Raw genomic sequence first — 15,550 nt, forward strand, 5'->3', positions numbered from 1 at the left:
CAAAGCTGTACAGCTGTATAATTGCACATCAGTTTGCAGCCATTTTCAAATGCGAGTGTAAACGTGATGGACATAGCGAGCGGCAGCTTAGAGGTCTTAAAACAGATCATTCTGAAAGCTCAAAATAGAAAATGGGCAGAACTGACTAAAGTCTCATGTAAGAATGATTTTGTCAAAAAAACAGTAATGGACATGTTTTGTACAGCTATATATTGTATCCTGACCTGGTCAAGAAAGCACAGTAAGTCGCCTTTACAGTGAATCAGTGTATGTAATGAATCCATATTTGAGTTTCCCTTTTAAAAATGGATTGCTGAAATAAACTTGAAAGTGATCGACTCACAGCTGAACCTCAGGAACGTCGACAGCTTCCCAAACTGCTGCCACGTCCCAGACCGTCTCTGGCGGCGTTTGGCTCGGGACCTGAACGCCTCCTTTTAGGCTTGTGAAGCAGAACCAGCCTGAATCAAACGTGTCCTCTGTGCCGCTGTGCGTGGTGATCATGAACGCAGCGCGGCTTTAAACATGACATGGATCCATGAAAAACCTGACCACACATTACTGCGTTTTATAGCGGCTGCAGTGTGCACACGGATGGCTCGCTCAGCCACACAGGATTTATTTGTTACAAATGAAGCTGTGAGAAAACTTCAGACTCTGTTTATTTGGGGAATAAAGCATGTCACTGCTTACCACTGAGTTACACCCTGTCACGGTTTCACAACATATAAAAGTAATCCACCTGGTCCGGGCCCGAATTAAAGCTGGGAGGAAATTTGTAATAATTTAAGCGATGGTCAGAACAGTGCGCTCCCTCTTCCTCCTCCTCTTCTTCTTCTCCTCCAGCTGGCCCGTGGCATCGGCGAAGAACATCACGTCCTCTTTGCTCTCGATCTCCCGTTGGAGGAACTGGAGGGCGGCGCTGTTGAAGCCCAGCACATCCTGAAGCAACAGAATTAGAAAATCAGACATGGTGCAGAAAAATAACGACTGCTGATCAAAACCAACCGCCTTGCTCTCTATGCAGACGATATGTTGAATTATATTGTAGTTGTAAAATGATAATCTGCCATCAACTTCAAGGTTATGGGATATAAGGTTCTTTTTTGAGTTAGAAAAGCTGAAAACTTTAAAATCTAGCATTATAGAATGATTATATAGTTTTTGGAATCCCTTCATTACCCATTTAAAAACCTGAAATTTCTTCCGGAAGGCGTTTTAAAGCCTTTCTAGTCATAGAGGTTGGGAGCATAATGTCTGTGGTGTTAAAGGCACGTTGTTTCTTAAGTTCGATCTAAATTATTCACAATTAAGTGCTAAAATAGTAATGTCTGTTGCTGCACTTGATGTAAATGACTAAGATGTATAAATACAAGTAAAAGATTGGACTCTGATCACTTTTCATGTCTTACAATTTTAACAAAATATCTTAATTTCATGAAACAAAAGGAAAACAGGAAGTGAAAAAACCAAAACATGTAGCTTTAGAACCACAGGATGCGTCTCTACGCAGATGATAACTTACTCTGATTTGGCAGACTTTGGAGAGCGTATTGGTCTTCAGCTCGTCGATGACGGACACCAACATCTGGTTACTGGTGATCTGACCAAAATGGATCCTGAAAGCAATCAACCAACCGTAGCTGCAGTTACAATTAAAACAAAAATTCAGAAATATTCATATAAAAATGTGGAATATTGCAAAGTTGGGGTAATACAGTATGTGGATTTGATCGAACAAATGTAAAAAGATTCTGTCTCTGTAGAAGTGTTTTCATCTATATTTTTTAAAGTGCATTTCAAAGAATCACGTTTGAAAAGGTTGATGGAAACAGAAAAATTCAAAATAAATCACTCAATTTCACAAAAAAAGCTAAATTAAGAAAAAGTTAAGTTATAAAACCATGTCTTAGGAACATCAAGTTTTTGCATTCTTCCGTTTTATTGCTTTATTCGTATATTGTCCTTGGATACCTAAAATAAATAAATTGTTAAAGAAAAGCTTAAAGACCTCCAGAAAGCTTGTTGAGCTGTAATGAACGTTTTAAGTGATTCCAAGAATGTCTCTTAGCAAACATGTCTATCAGTAACTGGATCTGCTGTGTAGATAAAGTTGGTAATTACAACAAAACAAGAAGAATACTCAAAATTAAACCACGTGTAAAATCAGCAAGATAATGAAATGTCAACGAACAAATGGATGGTAAATTGACACATCGGTTGTTGTCTTCTCGGTCAAACAGTTTGGTCTTACTTGAGAAGGAAGAACAGGCAGCGGCAGACGAGCTCCACCTCCAGGCCCTGCTGGATGTAGGAGCTGAAGAGCTTCAGCAGCTCAGGGACGTAAGGAAACGGCAGCACCAGCAGAGAAATCTCCAGCTCACTGGTGATCACCAGAGGGAAAAATAATAAACACAAACACAGAGTATTTCTAAATGTACAGAAAAAGAGAGAGGAATGGTTCTGTTCTGTTTTTTTTTTTTTACCTGGATCTGACTTTTCTTATGACGTCTAAAACGTAGCGGGACGGCTGCAAGAGAGGAAAGAGTGAGACATCAAGGTTACAAACCGCATAAGTGTTTGTTTTTCCTTTTACGTTTTGAAACTGACTTACAGTAACGTTTCCAAAGGCAACGAGGACAGGGTTGGGTTTAGGAGGAGGCAACTGAGAAACAGGCCAATCAGATGTTTTTAGTATCAGTCATAACTCGACTCAGCCGTTCTGGAACAGGATATGTGAGCATCTGACACAGAAAGGAGGAAACACGGTCTTACCTCTTTCCCAGCTTTCTCACAGAAATACTTGTGCTCCTCCGACTTCCTGGTTTCTTCTCGGTAAAGCTCTAGAGCCTCCATGATTCGCTCCGCCTGCAGGAAAGTGGTCCATGGTTACCATCCCGTTTAGCTTCAGAGATGCTAACGGAGCAGAAGGCGACTTACAGCTTTCACCGTCTCGATGCTCTTCTTCCCAGCCGGTGCCGCCTCTCCCTCCGTCTCTCCTGGTACCTGAAGACGGAGAAATGTTAATCCACGGCTCGCTGCCCTCAAACAGCAACAAACGGCCTTTCTTTATGAAACCTGACTTGAGAGATAATCGGTACTACATCCATAATTAGCATTCTGTACGCAGCAAAATTACACTGAACATCAGGAAAAGAGAAACTGTTTTATTTAAGATTAATATTAAACTAACTAAAACCGGATTTTGAGCTGCTTAAGCTAAAATTAGGGATGCAAGTTATCGATTGAGTTAATCTAAAGTTGATTTATCGATTGACAGACGATTTATTGACAAGAGGCCATTTCCTAAAAACCATGAGTTTTCTGTTGTATCAAGAGGGGAAACCATCTTTCCATATCATAAAGGGCCACATTTTTAAAGAAATGCTGATGCTGCTCTGTCATGCAGCACTTTGGCTGATTCAGCGCTACTAAGTTCATAATTTAAGGAGTTTCTTGAGTGTTTATATTCCAAAACAAAACCGCATAAAGTGTATTTTGCTTCCCATACTGGACTCTGTTTGGACTGTTTGTCTTTCCCGTTCTGGTGTGGCCCCACCATCTTTATTTCTGTATCAACTGGCTCCACTTAAGGATGATCATTGGCACCCTCTTCTGGATGGCAGCCAAACTACAACGCTAAGAAAAGGTCTAAGTTGTTAATGAATTGAAACTGGTTTTAGTCTAATAAACCAATAATTGACCTTGACATCCCTTGCTATAAAGTTATTTTAGCTAAGGTGAGATGAAAAAAAAAAATCAAGTTTACAAACTTAAAAACGGTGGCGCTCACCACAGGTGCGTTTCCTTTGGCCATGCTCTCTTCAAATTCAGCTTCTCTCTCCTGTAAACACAAACAGAGCGTAAAAACAGACGCAGAGGCGCTGAGTGCTGGGCAGGCCACACAGACGCTTCAAGCTCACCATCTCCCGCTCCTCCTCCAGGATGATGGGCTCCCTGGTCCTCTCCCACAGACGCAGGGACTTGTCGTGAGACGACGACACCAGGTGATCTCCGTTGGGGCTGACGGCCAGACACCAGACCTCCCGATGGTGACCCTGAAAGCCAGACGGAGCAGGTCAGAGTCGAGGCCGTAAGCAGAGCAGCCGCTTCGGAGGACAGAGTCACCTCCAGGGTCTGAATGAGCTCAAACTTGTCAGCGTCCCACTGCTTGATCTTCTTGTCCTTCCCGGCGGTGAAGAACAAATGAGTCTTGGGGACGAACTGGAGAAACATGACACTGGGGAGAGCAGAGAGGGTATGGAGATGAGCAAACCTCTGAAATCTGCATCGCTTCGATTAGAGGTGGGAAAAAAACGAGACGATCGAGATGTGGTGAGGAGAAAGAGCGCCGCTGCTCCACCAAACTTGTGCTTGGTTTCTTACTGTGTGGGTCGGTCCGTACCTGTCGTCATGAGCGAACAAAGATCTGTGGCAGTCGCCGAAATCCAGACCCCAGATCTTTACGTTCCTGTCTGCAGAGCCGGTGGCGATCAGAGCGCTGTCCTAGTTAAAGAAAGCAGAGTCAAGAGTCCGGCAACAAAAGCAGGAACAGATCAAACTGGACTTAACGTTAGTTATGTTCCTTCTTGCGTTAAAAGCTTTTTGATGATTGGCTGAGAGTTTGCCAGAATTTTCACCATCTGGAGCGATTTGGGATTTTAAGTTTTATTACCTTTGGATTTTTATTCTGTTAGATCTTTAATATCTGGTTTTTGTTTTTTTCTTTACTTGCTGTGTGTACAGCGCCACCCTCTGACGGAGGTTAAGCCTGTCGCAAAGTATGATAAATTAAAATGATTTTGATCATTTCCACCCAGATTATTAATACTTTTAAGGATAATTTGGTTTACAGAGACTTCATAAATATTTCATTTATGGTTCTGGTTGTGTGTGTTCTCCATTTCTGTTTTATTTATTGTTTTTTTGTTGTGTTTTATTTTGGATATTTGGATAACTGGTCTGAATATTAACAATAGAGAGTTTTACTGAGCTGCATTAGCGTTGAGGTTTATCAAGAAACATTACTTGGACATAATCACCCAATCCATTAAAACAACAATAAAAACAGATTCCTTTCACATTCACAGAACTGATACTTCTGCAGCCGGAGTCACTCACATGTGTGATGTCCAAACAAAGGACCGGCAGCTTGTGTCCGTACAGGGACAAAAAGAACTGAAAGCGAAAAGACAGCAGGTGGGTTGGTTGGTTAACAAAATGTCCTCAGATATGCGGCGTATCAAACCCTCGTTGGTCCCTTATGAATAACAGAGGTCTACCTTCAGGGTGTCTGTGTAGAAGACCTTGACGGTGCAGTCCAACAAAGAGACGGCCAGCAGTCTGTGGTCAGGAGAAAACTTCACACACAGAACGTCTTCCTCCAGCTGCAGCGTGCGAGTGTGTTTCACCGTCAGCCGCCTGGCAAAGAAGAGATTTAATCAGATAATATGAGGAGAGGAGGGTAAATTTGATCATGTGGAAGAGTCGCTATGGAGAAACTAAACAAACACACAAACAAAAACAGAGTTAGAGACGCATTTTTCTGGCTGATCACAGTCTTTAAATCCATTGGCTGAAAAACTGCAATCGGTACAAAAGCCTAAGATCACTACTTTATTTATTCTTTGATCTGACATGTTTGTTCTCTCTCTCCCACTTTCTCAGTGGGAAGGAGACCCTAGAATAAATAAAACAAGAAATATTAGAAAAAAAGAAAAATAACAAAAACAATCCAAGATTAAAAGTAAAAAAAAACTGTTTAGTGACACCACTTGGTTATGTTCTGGGTTTTGTCTTAAATGTATCCATTTTAATTTGCACCGTTTTATCTTATTGTTGTATCTAATTGGTTATTTTGAAGGTCAGTACCTCTGTTTGCTAGTATGTAATAATTGGTTTTTATGCACCAATTTACCAAAGAAAGAGTCCAATCTGCTGATTTCAAGTTTGGCCAAAACAATTTCTTTTTTTTGACCAAAAATAATAATAAAAAATCGTCAGCAATGGGGTAACTATTGGTAACAGAGCATGTTCAGAAGTGACCTGGTGAAGTGCATCCTTAAAAAAATAAAAATGAAGCATAATGTCAATGTAAAATTTATTTATATAACACTTTAAAACAGGTATAAAACAGCACCAAAGTGCTGTAGAAGAACGATGACACAAATGACAAAACGCCCACGTCCCTTAAATTGTGTTGATGATGTTATTCAACACTGAACTCACTTCTGGTCCGACTCTTTGTCTCTGACGAGCTCAAACTCCCAGAACTTCACCGTCTTATCAGCGCTTCCAGAGATAATTCCCCTCTGCAGGACACACAGAAAACCCAAATTATAGTAATTTACCATCAAGTAATCTGGACTCTTACCGTGGAGCCCGTCCCAGAATTCACCTGGCGGTCCGGTTTACCTGATCCGGCGCCAGGCACAGTGACCACACAGCTCCACTGTGGGCGTCCACCGTTTCCAGAAGGCTTCCTGAGGCCAGCTCAAAGATCTGCAGCTTCCCACTCTGACAGGAGAGGAACAGAATCGCAGAGTTGAAGGAAAGGGAGGAACTTTGGGGACGAGTTGACGCTGGAAACGACCCACATGGAGTCCAAATACCTTCGTTCCCAGGATTATCTGCCTGTCTCCGGGCACAAAGAGCGAGCAGAGCGCGTACTCACACGCCATGGTGCGAATCACCTGCAGAGTTGACCTGTGACACGCACAAGAACCTCCAGTTTAGGGCAGAAACGATTAATCGGACTAATTGCGATTAATCGATTAGTGAAATAATCAACTAATTTAGTAATCAATTAATCACTTCAGCATACAGACTCAGAAAAAGTCAATTTGCTTTAAAAAACCCCTCTTTTATAGCATTTCTTATGTATTAAAGGTAGGGATGCACAATATATCGTCAATACCGTCGGTATCGGCCGATATTAGTCATTTTTAACATATTCAATCAGTCAAACTAGGCCGACATGAACAACTGAGATGTTTTTCATCTTGTTGTCGTCTGTTTCTGGTCTTTTTATTTTTTTCAAAGGTGTTGAAATGCTAGAGAAATATATGTAATATATACATATAATATTGGTAAATATTGTTATTGGCTGTAATAGCAATATTAATATTAAATATCAATATCTGCCCAAGTTTTCATATAAGTGCATCCCTTAAAAAAATAAAAAGCTTAAGACGCCAAATCAACAATCTGAATAACGTGACGTTTCTTATGCGATTTTTTAACTGATTGATTATTCTGACAATTAATACAATTTTAAGAAGTTGATAGTCCTCCTCCAGTTAGAAGACCGAGCCCATAGAGAGGAGAACAGGTTCCAGGGTTTTCCGGTCGGCGCCGTCACCTGTTCCAGACTTTGACCGTGTCTCCGGAGGCCGACAGGACGGCCAGGTTGTCGGAGCTGAAGGCCAGCGTGCGGACGTCGGTGCGGTGGCCGCCCAGCGTGAGCCGGGCCGTCTTATTGGCCGCCGGGTTCTTGTCAGAGATCTTTAGGCTGTAGGTCTCGACGGTGTTGTTCTGAAGCAGCAGCGCCACCTTCAGCTCTCCGCCTGCACACGACAGGACGTCGACCCACCTGAGGAGAAAACACAGAGCAACCGTAGCAATAAATTTAGTCTAAACGCTGCGAATCGTCATCATCTCCTCTCTTTGTGTCTCACCTGATCTTTGCAGAAGCCTTGATGTTCGTCAGCCTAATGATCTCGTCCTTCAGCGCTCTCTCCACCACCGGCTCTGCTGTCTGATCGCCTGCACCTTCCTGCGTTCTGCAACAGGGGGCAGCAGCACACCAACAATCAGCATCTGATGTCTGACGTCACATCAAAACCACCAAACTCTCAGAAACTGACAGCAGCTTGAGAGCAAATAAAAAGATGGAAGATCGGTGAAAGTAGAACAAAGTACACATCTTTAATAATAAATCCTATAGCCACTTGTACATTAGTGTTAATTTGGTTAAACTGCATTACAGAAGGTAAAAAGAGTCCCACAATAAAATACCAAACTGTATCTAAATCCCTTCCTCTATCTTTTTAATACGTCAGACAGATCAGCTCATGACTGTCTGTCACATCAGTGGGTTTGTCTAGGCAGAAATGTGTGAATTATCTGTAGTACAGGTGTTCCTCAGGGATCCATCCTCACATCCCTGTTGTTCACCCCTTCAGGTTCCACCTGTATGTTTTAACTGTAGCATTCACATTTATACCTTGTTACTGTAATTTATTAACATTGTTGATGCTCACTGAAAAATTATTTGGGTTAGTCTGCATTTATTGTAAAAGCTGCACAAGTCTGGAACTCCTTTTTTGGCCGGATACTTATTTATTTAAATCTACCCATTGTTTTATTATCACTATATTTAAATCTATCCATTGTCTATACCTGCTTGTCCATGAAGAGACAAAGGGGGAAAAAGGCTTCAACCTAAACAATACCTTAGACGTAATGTTAAAGTCTAAAATTAATCTATCAGCATCATCTGAGTTCCTGTCTTCTGACGTTAAACTTACACATATTTATTACGAGTGTTTGCTTTTTCCCAAGTACAAACAGGATGTCTAAAATTAAACTGACAGTATGAAAACATGTCAGCCGTTCTGATTTAAGCTCACTTGGCTGCTTTCTTCTTGGCTTTCTTCAGCTTCTTGTTCATTTTTCTCTGCACTTCCTCCTCAGACAGCACCGTGAACACTTCCAGTACCGCATCGTTTCCCTGGTCCAGAAGGGAGAGACACTCTGGTCATCGTCAACACAGAAACACACCAGAGAGCCGTTCACCTGAACATTTTACAGCTTAAAATCTCACACTTCTAAAAACTCAACTTTCCAGAGCTACCAGCCCGTTACATTCTAAAAAATAAATAAAATGGTGTAGAGTAAAAATACCTCGACAGCGGGCAAAAGAACGAGGGAGGAAGGATATGAAGAGAAGAAAGGGAGGATGGAAGGAAGGAAGGAAGATATGTGGAAAGAAGAAAAAAAGAAAGAAAGATGATAGATGAAAAGAAAAAAGATAAAAAGAAGGAAAGAATAAATAAAGTTGAAAAGAAGGAGGAAAGATGAAAAGAATAAATATGGGAAGAAAAAAGGAAGGAAGAAAGATTAAGAGGAAAAAAAGACAAGAAGAAAGATGGAAAGTAGCAAAGAGAGAAATGAAGGAGAAAATTTCACAAGAAAGGGAAGGACCCAAATGAAGAAAGGAAGACCAAAAAGGGTGGATGGAGGGAAGAAAGGAAAGACAGAATGAAACAAAAAGTCTTTAAAAGAGGAAGGAGACAAGGAAAGACAGATGGGCTCAATGAAGAAGGGAAGTAAGAGACAGAGCTTAGGAAGGAATGAAACGATCAAAAGAAGTGAGAAATGAAAGAAGAGATGTACGGGACAAGTCTGCATGGAAGTAGAAATCTTTTTCCATGCCTTCTTTCACACCTTTCCAGGCTGGGATATTATTGAAATCAAATAATATCATGTAAAATCAAATAAAAGACATTGTTAAGAAGAAAATAACGTTTTATTAAAACCAGAGAACAGAGGATCAAAAAAAAAGAAAGAAAGAACATAATGTGTCCATTAGGAGGAAAGCAAACAGCTTACAGACACTCAGGACTGAAGGAGCATCCAGAGGATCCTTTACTCACGTGGCAGGCGATCACTCTGGCCTTGGAGTCTGCTGTCAGCGAAACGACCCGATCTCTGGCTTCTCTCAGGATGGACCCGGCCTTCTGACAGCTCAGGATGCGCTGAAGAGGAAACCAGAGCAAGACGGCCCAGTTACAGGCACACAAACAACAACCTCCTGTGTTTAAACACGGGAACATTTAGGTATCTGACGCATGAAACCATCAGATGGACTCGCTTTCACATATTTAACTAGGAATGCACCGATCCAGCATTTTCACTTCCGATATCTGAGTATCGGCCGATATCAATCTGATACAGAAAAGCAGAGCTGTACTGACTTAAAACATTTTTTTTCTTATTTTTCTTTTAACACAGACATAAAGGTACTGAATTACAAATGTATGTGATAACTCTGCGTCAGCAGAGCACTTATAGCTTCACAAACTGGGCCAAACATGTAAAAACAAACTTTTAATTTGTTCAATCAGAGAAATTATAACAATGCAATGTAAAATAAATAATAAGAAAACTGACATAAACAACAGGTTTACTACCTTTGGTCAAATATGTAAAGAAATAAACCAAATAAATAATAATAATAAAAAACATGATGCACAAAACGTAGAATTAGACTGAGTAGATCTGCCCTTGGGCACATTGTGACCAATTCCCTACCTATACTTTTTTTTCCAATACATGGACCAATACAGATATTAATGTTGGATCGGTGCATGTTTTGTTTTTTTCACATGAAGAACAAATTAGAGTGTAAATATGTGAATATTTTCCTCCTTTTGTCGAGTTCCAAACACAAACTTCAATGTGTTTGACAAGAATTTCCTGGGACAAATCGACTCAGATTGACCTCCGTACCTCTTCCACGCTCTCTGCCTCCTCTTCGTCTTTACCGGCATCATCCTCATCATCTTCCAGCAGAGTTTTCCCCTTCTTCACTCTGGGCTCACCCTCAGCCTTTCCCTAAGCGGGACGTAAAGAGACAGAATGAGCGGATGAGGAACGAGGCTAATGAGCTGTCAAATGGCGCTCTGTCGGTTCTGGTTCTGGTATGAGCCGATGCGGGCCGCTAGCAAGCGAAAGCAAATATGGCCTAAAACGTGACATCTTCAAAGAGAAGACGGGTCAAAACACGTCACAGCTGCAGAGACTCTGAGAGAAGATCCGGAGTGCTGTGTGTCCTTCTCATCAGTCAAACATTCAGGCTGCGTTCGGATCCATTTCTAGGGGATTAAACCTCACCTCCTCCAGGCGGCGGATGTCCCAGGCCCGGAGCTCGCTGTCGGCCGACCCCGTCAGCAGCCTGTTGTCCTGGTCCAACAGAACCATTCCCCACACCTGAGAGGAAGTCCACACCGTTACGCTCGGGAAAATTGTACCATCGACTAATTTCTGTTAACAATCTTTTCTTGTCTCGTTATATTATGCAAGTTTTATTAAAGTTGAAACCCTGGATGCGCTCACCTCGCTGCGATGGCCCACCATGGTCTTAAAGCAGTGCTGCGTGTCCAGATCCCACCACTTCACAAAGCTGTCCTTGGAGCTGGACGGCAGCACAGAAACACAGTTTGACAAACACGGCCGCACTCTTTCAGTACTTTCAAACATCATTACAACTTATTTCACTGGAAAGTGAAGCCCAGACAGAAGTCAAATCCAGCATCCATGTTTGAACCAAAGCTCAGCTTGTATCCGACACAAGTGGGAATTCTTTATCCCAAAATATACATCCACATGTTGAACGTTTATCTTTTTAATCACTCGACTCAGTTACGCATTTCTTTGAATGTGCGCATTCTATTAATAACTGCACAGCAGGGGCGGGTAATTATCTAATTGTTTATCATTATTGTGAAAAATTCCTTCTAAGAGTTTTGATTTTATCATTATAAATTGACACATTTCAATCAACAATGATTTAGAAACTACTTAAAACTATTGCAGGGTTTCCCCCAGAAAACCTGCTGACCCGGTGGTAGGGGCGCTAGGACAGCCATCCAGCAGGCTGCCGTGATTTTGAGTTAAAACATGTTTAAAAATGACAGAAAATTTGAAAATAATACTAATTATTTTAAAATGTTTTAACAAAACCCAAACAGCAACTATAAAATCTTAGAAAAGGCAAACATGAAAAAAAAGAAATAAACGATGCTTAGCCTGGTGGGGTCACAAGTAAAGCCTGGTGGCCCGCCAGGCTTATAATAAACCTCGGATTGAATACAGTTACCAAAAACAGACTGTAAAGAATCCATTTCTTTTAATATGGATTACATTTTTGATAACTCTAATTCTAACTGGACAAAGTCAACAAGACTTTTACACGTTTACAGAACAAATTCCAAAAGTTGTTGAAGCACAGAGCGACCGATGGAGGACATTTTGTTGCAGCAGCAGCTAATGGCCGTTACCTTGAGACCAGGAGGTTCTTGTCTTTGAGGAACAAGGCCTGCGTGATGACGTCCTTGTGTCCCCTCAGCCGGTACAGTCCACACTCGTTGATGATGTCCCACACGATCACGTCTGTGTCCTGAAGAGACAAACGGGAAGCAGAGAGAAAAGCTGCAACCAATCAGCGAGAACCAGAATTCGACCTTGAAGCGCAAGCGAGACAAAAGCGGTTGCTGTGACTTGAGAAAGTCCTTCGCTCTTTGTGAACTTCTTCACATGTCGTCACGTTACAACCACAGACCTTACTGTGCTTCATTAGGACTTTATGGGACAGACCAACACAAAGTGCCTGGGAAGTGGAAGTATAATGACACAGCTCTGAATGTAGACTTCTGTGAACAGCAGCTTCAAATCTAGCAGAAGATTCTTACATTTATTTTCTTTGACTGAATGGGGAAGAGGGCTGCTGATTGAGAACCATAATAACATGAAGGTCGTATTAATAGGCCTGAACTAAAAATATATTCAATTTAACTTTATGTATTTTTCCTTTGCCTTTTCTCTCCCTCTACTTTGGACAAACCTCTCCAGTTTTGCTTCCCTCCTGAAAGCAGCGCAGCACACAGTAGCTCGCTTCACAGGCAGGAGGTGGCGGTGTTGGTTTTTCAAATGAGAGTAAATTTTAACATTTCATGAGATTTCAGTTCATTTCAAGCTGATTATGATTATTAGAGACTTTATCATTCATTTCATTTGTTGTTTATGTTGTTTTATTTATTTATTTATTTCGGATATTTCAAATGTCTTCCGGTTCCAGAGTTAAATGTTCATTACAAATTTAATGTTTATTGATTTTTGAGAACGTGCTCTTGCATTATTATACCATTATTACCATTATATCACTTGAAAATCGTCTCAAAACAACAATATCGTTTATCGCAAGAACTTTTGGGACAAATGATGGTACAGCAACATTTGTTAACGTGACAGGTCTAAGCATTGTGCTCAAATCTAGGACGTATTTATACATATATATTTATATATGATACGCTTTACATTGATTTAGCATCAATTAAAGAAGAAGAAACTTCATTCTGAAGGTGTGTCTGCTTTTATTTTTGCCGTGACAGTGCAAAAAAAATTACATGCAAACATCACTAGATCAAATAAAAACAAGTCAGTGTAGCTCCGGCACCTCCGCCCAGTCTTTGTCATGACCCATCATGTTAAATTACCATGAAATTTGGCAAAATGTGACACAAAGTGTCAAGTGTGTGACTCCACTGCAGCTTTCTGGTGCCAATCGTGTCAACGTTACCTTGGAGCCGGTGACAAGTCGCGCGCCCAGAGCGTCGTAATTCATCGCTGTGACACCGGACTTGTGTCCGTTGAAGGAAACGTTGCTTTCCCCGCTCAGCAGGTTGAAGATCCGCACCATGCCATCTTCGTAACCCACGGCGACGTGAACGCCGTCTGGAGACGGGCAGAGGAAGCTCACCTCGTGCTTTTGGCCCTGCAGGATCAGGACCTGGACAAGAAAGACGGCAAATTCTGTCTGAGTCGGCTGCGGGCAATTCGTCAGAGCCGGGCCGAGCTGAGCCGAGCCACCGCCCTGAAGTCTCACCTTTTCTCCTTTTCGGACGTCCCAGATGAAGACATGTTCGCACGCGGCCACGGCAACGTAGCGGCCCTTTTCCCCGCCACGAAGCGTGACGTAGGCGATGTTGGCCCGCTGGCTGCCGATGACGCCGAACACGGCGCTGGCGGCGTAGCGCAGGTACTGTTTGGTCAAACCCATGACCGGAGACGGTGCTGGATCCTGCAGCAAAGCAACACAGGAATCTTTATTTACTCACAGTCCAAAGACAACGACTCGGTGAGATCAGCATGGCTTCCACAGATGGGCAACGTTAATGTTCTAACACATGAATAGGATTTGAACTAAAACAAAGAAGAAATTCAAAAACAGAGCACTGTTTAATCCGTCGTTTAAAAAAATGGAAAGCTATGGCAAACTGACAGAAAGATGGCCACCCCATTGAACTGACAGGCCATTACAAAAACATGCCACACTTTTCAGATAAATGTTTGGCAAACAAAAAAAAAGAAGGTCAAAACCATTTATTATTCATTAAATAAGAATTCAATACTCTGTGATAGTTTAAAATCCCCAAAACGCACAATGACGTTTAGGTTGTACTGTGAAACCTGATGGTGGCAACATGATGCTGCGCTATGGGTAAGTTAGAAAACCTTCAAGGGGTCTGAATACTTATTTTAAACAATTTAACAATTTTCTAAATTGGCTGGAATCATTTCAAATGTTTTTATTTTGCAGTTAAACCAGCACTAACTTGTTTTAGGAGCCCTATTGTGGTTTTTAATATAATAAACCCACAACGTAAACTCCCAAATGTAAACCACACGTGTTTGCTTCACATGTTGAATCCTGTCTGTGGAAACTATTCCTCCACTGAACGTTTTATGCTTTAGTTTCGGGCTACACAGTTCAGGCTTTTCCTGCTTTCATATATTTATTTGTATGTACATTTCTGTACATTTTTTCAGTCGCCATGGTATGAGTGGAGGCTTGTTTTGTTTCATGGGACACACCGTACGTGTGGAGTTTGATCTTTTCCTTGCTTGAAACAACCAAAGACCGGTTAAACTCCGCTCGCTCAAATGCATAGAGTACAATAAATCGAGTGCACCCTTACGGAGGCGTCTGGGCTTCTGTACGCACGTGGCTGTGTTCTAGTTTAAATTAGCTTATTAGAAACAACAGAAACGTATAAATATGTATTTTAAAGCCTCAGACAACATTCATATCTTGTTACAGTACTTTTACGAGGTGTCAGTCTGTGCTCTTACCTCTGAAATGCGACGTAGAGCTGCTAGCTTGTGTTTTCTTCCTCGACCCGCTGTTTCTTAGTCAGACCTAATACATCTATCGCAGATCGATTTCAAAACCTCTAAATTCGGAGTTTTAGAATCACTCCTTTTCTTATCTGGTACAGTAACTACACACAGTTATTACAGTACACGAGGACTGGTGATTCTAGTCATACTTTGATGCAGAAGTTGCCGTATTCGTGTGTACTTTTACGGTTCTCTATTAAGCTCGATCTTTTGCTTTTGCCTGCGACACCAGGGCAAACTTTATGACGTTATCATTGTGAAAAAATAAAGGAAATGTTTATCGTATGCTAGTTTTTGGGGACTTATTTTATCCGTGATTAGTTCTTGGCTTGGATTCGAAGCTATGCTGTGCAGAAAGTTGTATCGTTTTCCCACAGGTTCCAGTACAACTAAAACGGAAGTGCTTGTGTCTACCAGTCAGCTGATTCACAATTGACTAAGAAACGAGTCAAACACACGACAAATAATACGATCTGTACCGGAAGCTTATTGGTAATGTGAACAAAATAAAACACAGCGTTGAGATCAGCTATCAGTTTCACAACATTTATGTCAATCCACTCTCTGCCTGCAATGTCCTATTAATCTC

The 15,550-nt window shown here is 41.5% G+C and overlaps 1 protein-coding gene across 1 annotated transcript; it reads right to left on the bottom strand.

The window, feature by feature from the left end:
- Positions 1–644: 644 nt before the first annotated feature.
- wdr3 (WD repeat domain 3) lies at positions 645–15,364 on the bottom strand. Its single transcript, XM_081599985.1, has 27 exons — positions 14,914–15,364; positions 13,667–13,861; positions 13,361–13,570; positions 12,063–12,181; positions 11,119–11,197; positions 10,897–10,992; positions 10,513–10,617; positions 9,657–9,758; positions 8,631–8,731; positions 7,677–7,781; positions 7,361–7,591; positions 6,612–6,705; positions 6,415–6,516; positions 6,229–6,311; positions 5,283–5,421; positions 5,122–5,178; positions 4,406–4,506; positions 4,129–4,240; positions 3,924–4,058; positions 3,794–3,844; positions 2,941–3,006; positions 2,776–2,868; positions 2,615–2,665; positions 2,487–2,530; positions 2,255–2,383; positions 1,526–1,619; positions 645–942 (listed from the first exon to the last, which is right to left on the bottom strand). The coding sequence occupies exons 2-27, from the start codon at positions 13,838–13,840 to the stop codon at positions 787–789; spliced, it is 2,829 nt and encodes a 942-aa protein (XP_081456111.1). The 5' UTR covers positions 13,841–13,861; positions 14,914–15,364; the 3' UTR covers positions 645–786.
- Between the last annotated feature and the right edge of the window lie 186 nt (positions 15,365–15,550).

This window comes from Poecilia reticulata, chromosome 2, assembly GCF_904066995.2.
Source record: "Poecilia reticulata chromosome 2, P_reticulata-male-v2, whole genome shotgun sequence".
Taxonomy (NCBI): Eukaryota; Metazoa; Chordata; class Actinopteri; order Cyprinodontiformes; family Poeciliidae; genus Poecilia; species Poecilia reticulata.

Excerpts from the sequence above, each read along its gene's own strand:
- wdr3 (XM_081599985.1), bottom strand. The coding sequence starts at position 13,840 with ATGGGTTTGACCAAACAGTACCTGCGCTACGCCGCCAGCGCCGTGTTC. Across the intron at positions 3,845-3,923 it reads TGGAGGAGGAGCGGGAGATG|GAGAGAGAAGCTGAATTTGA; the intron begins GTGAGCTTGAAG and ends TTGTGTTTACAG. Across the intron at positions 2,869-2,940 it reads GCATCGAGACGGTGAAAGCT|GCGGAGCGAATCATGGAGGC; the intron begins GTAAGTCGCCTT and ends ACTTTCCTGCAG.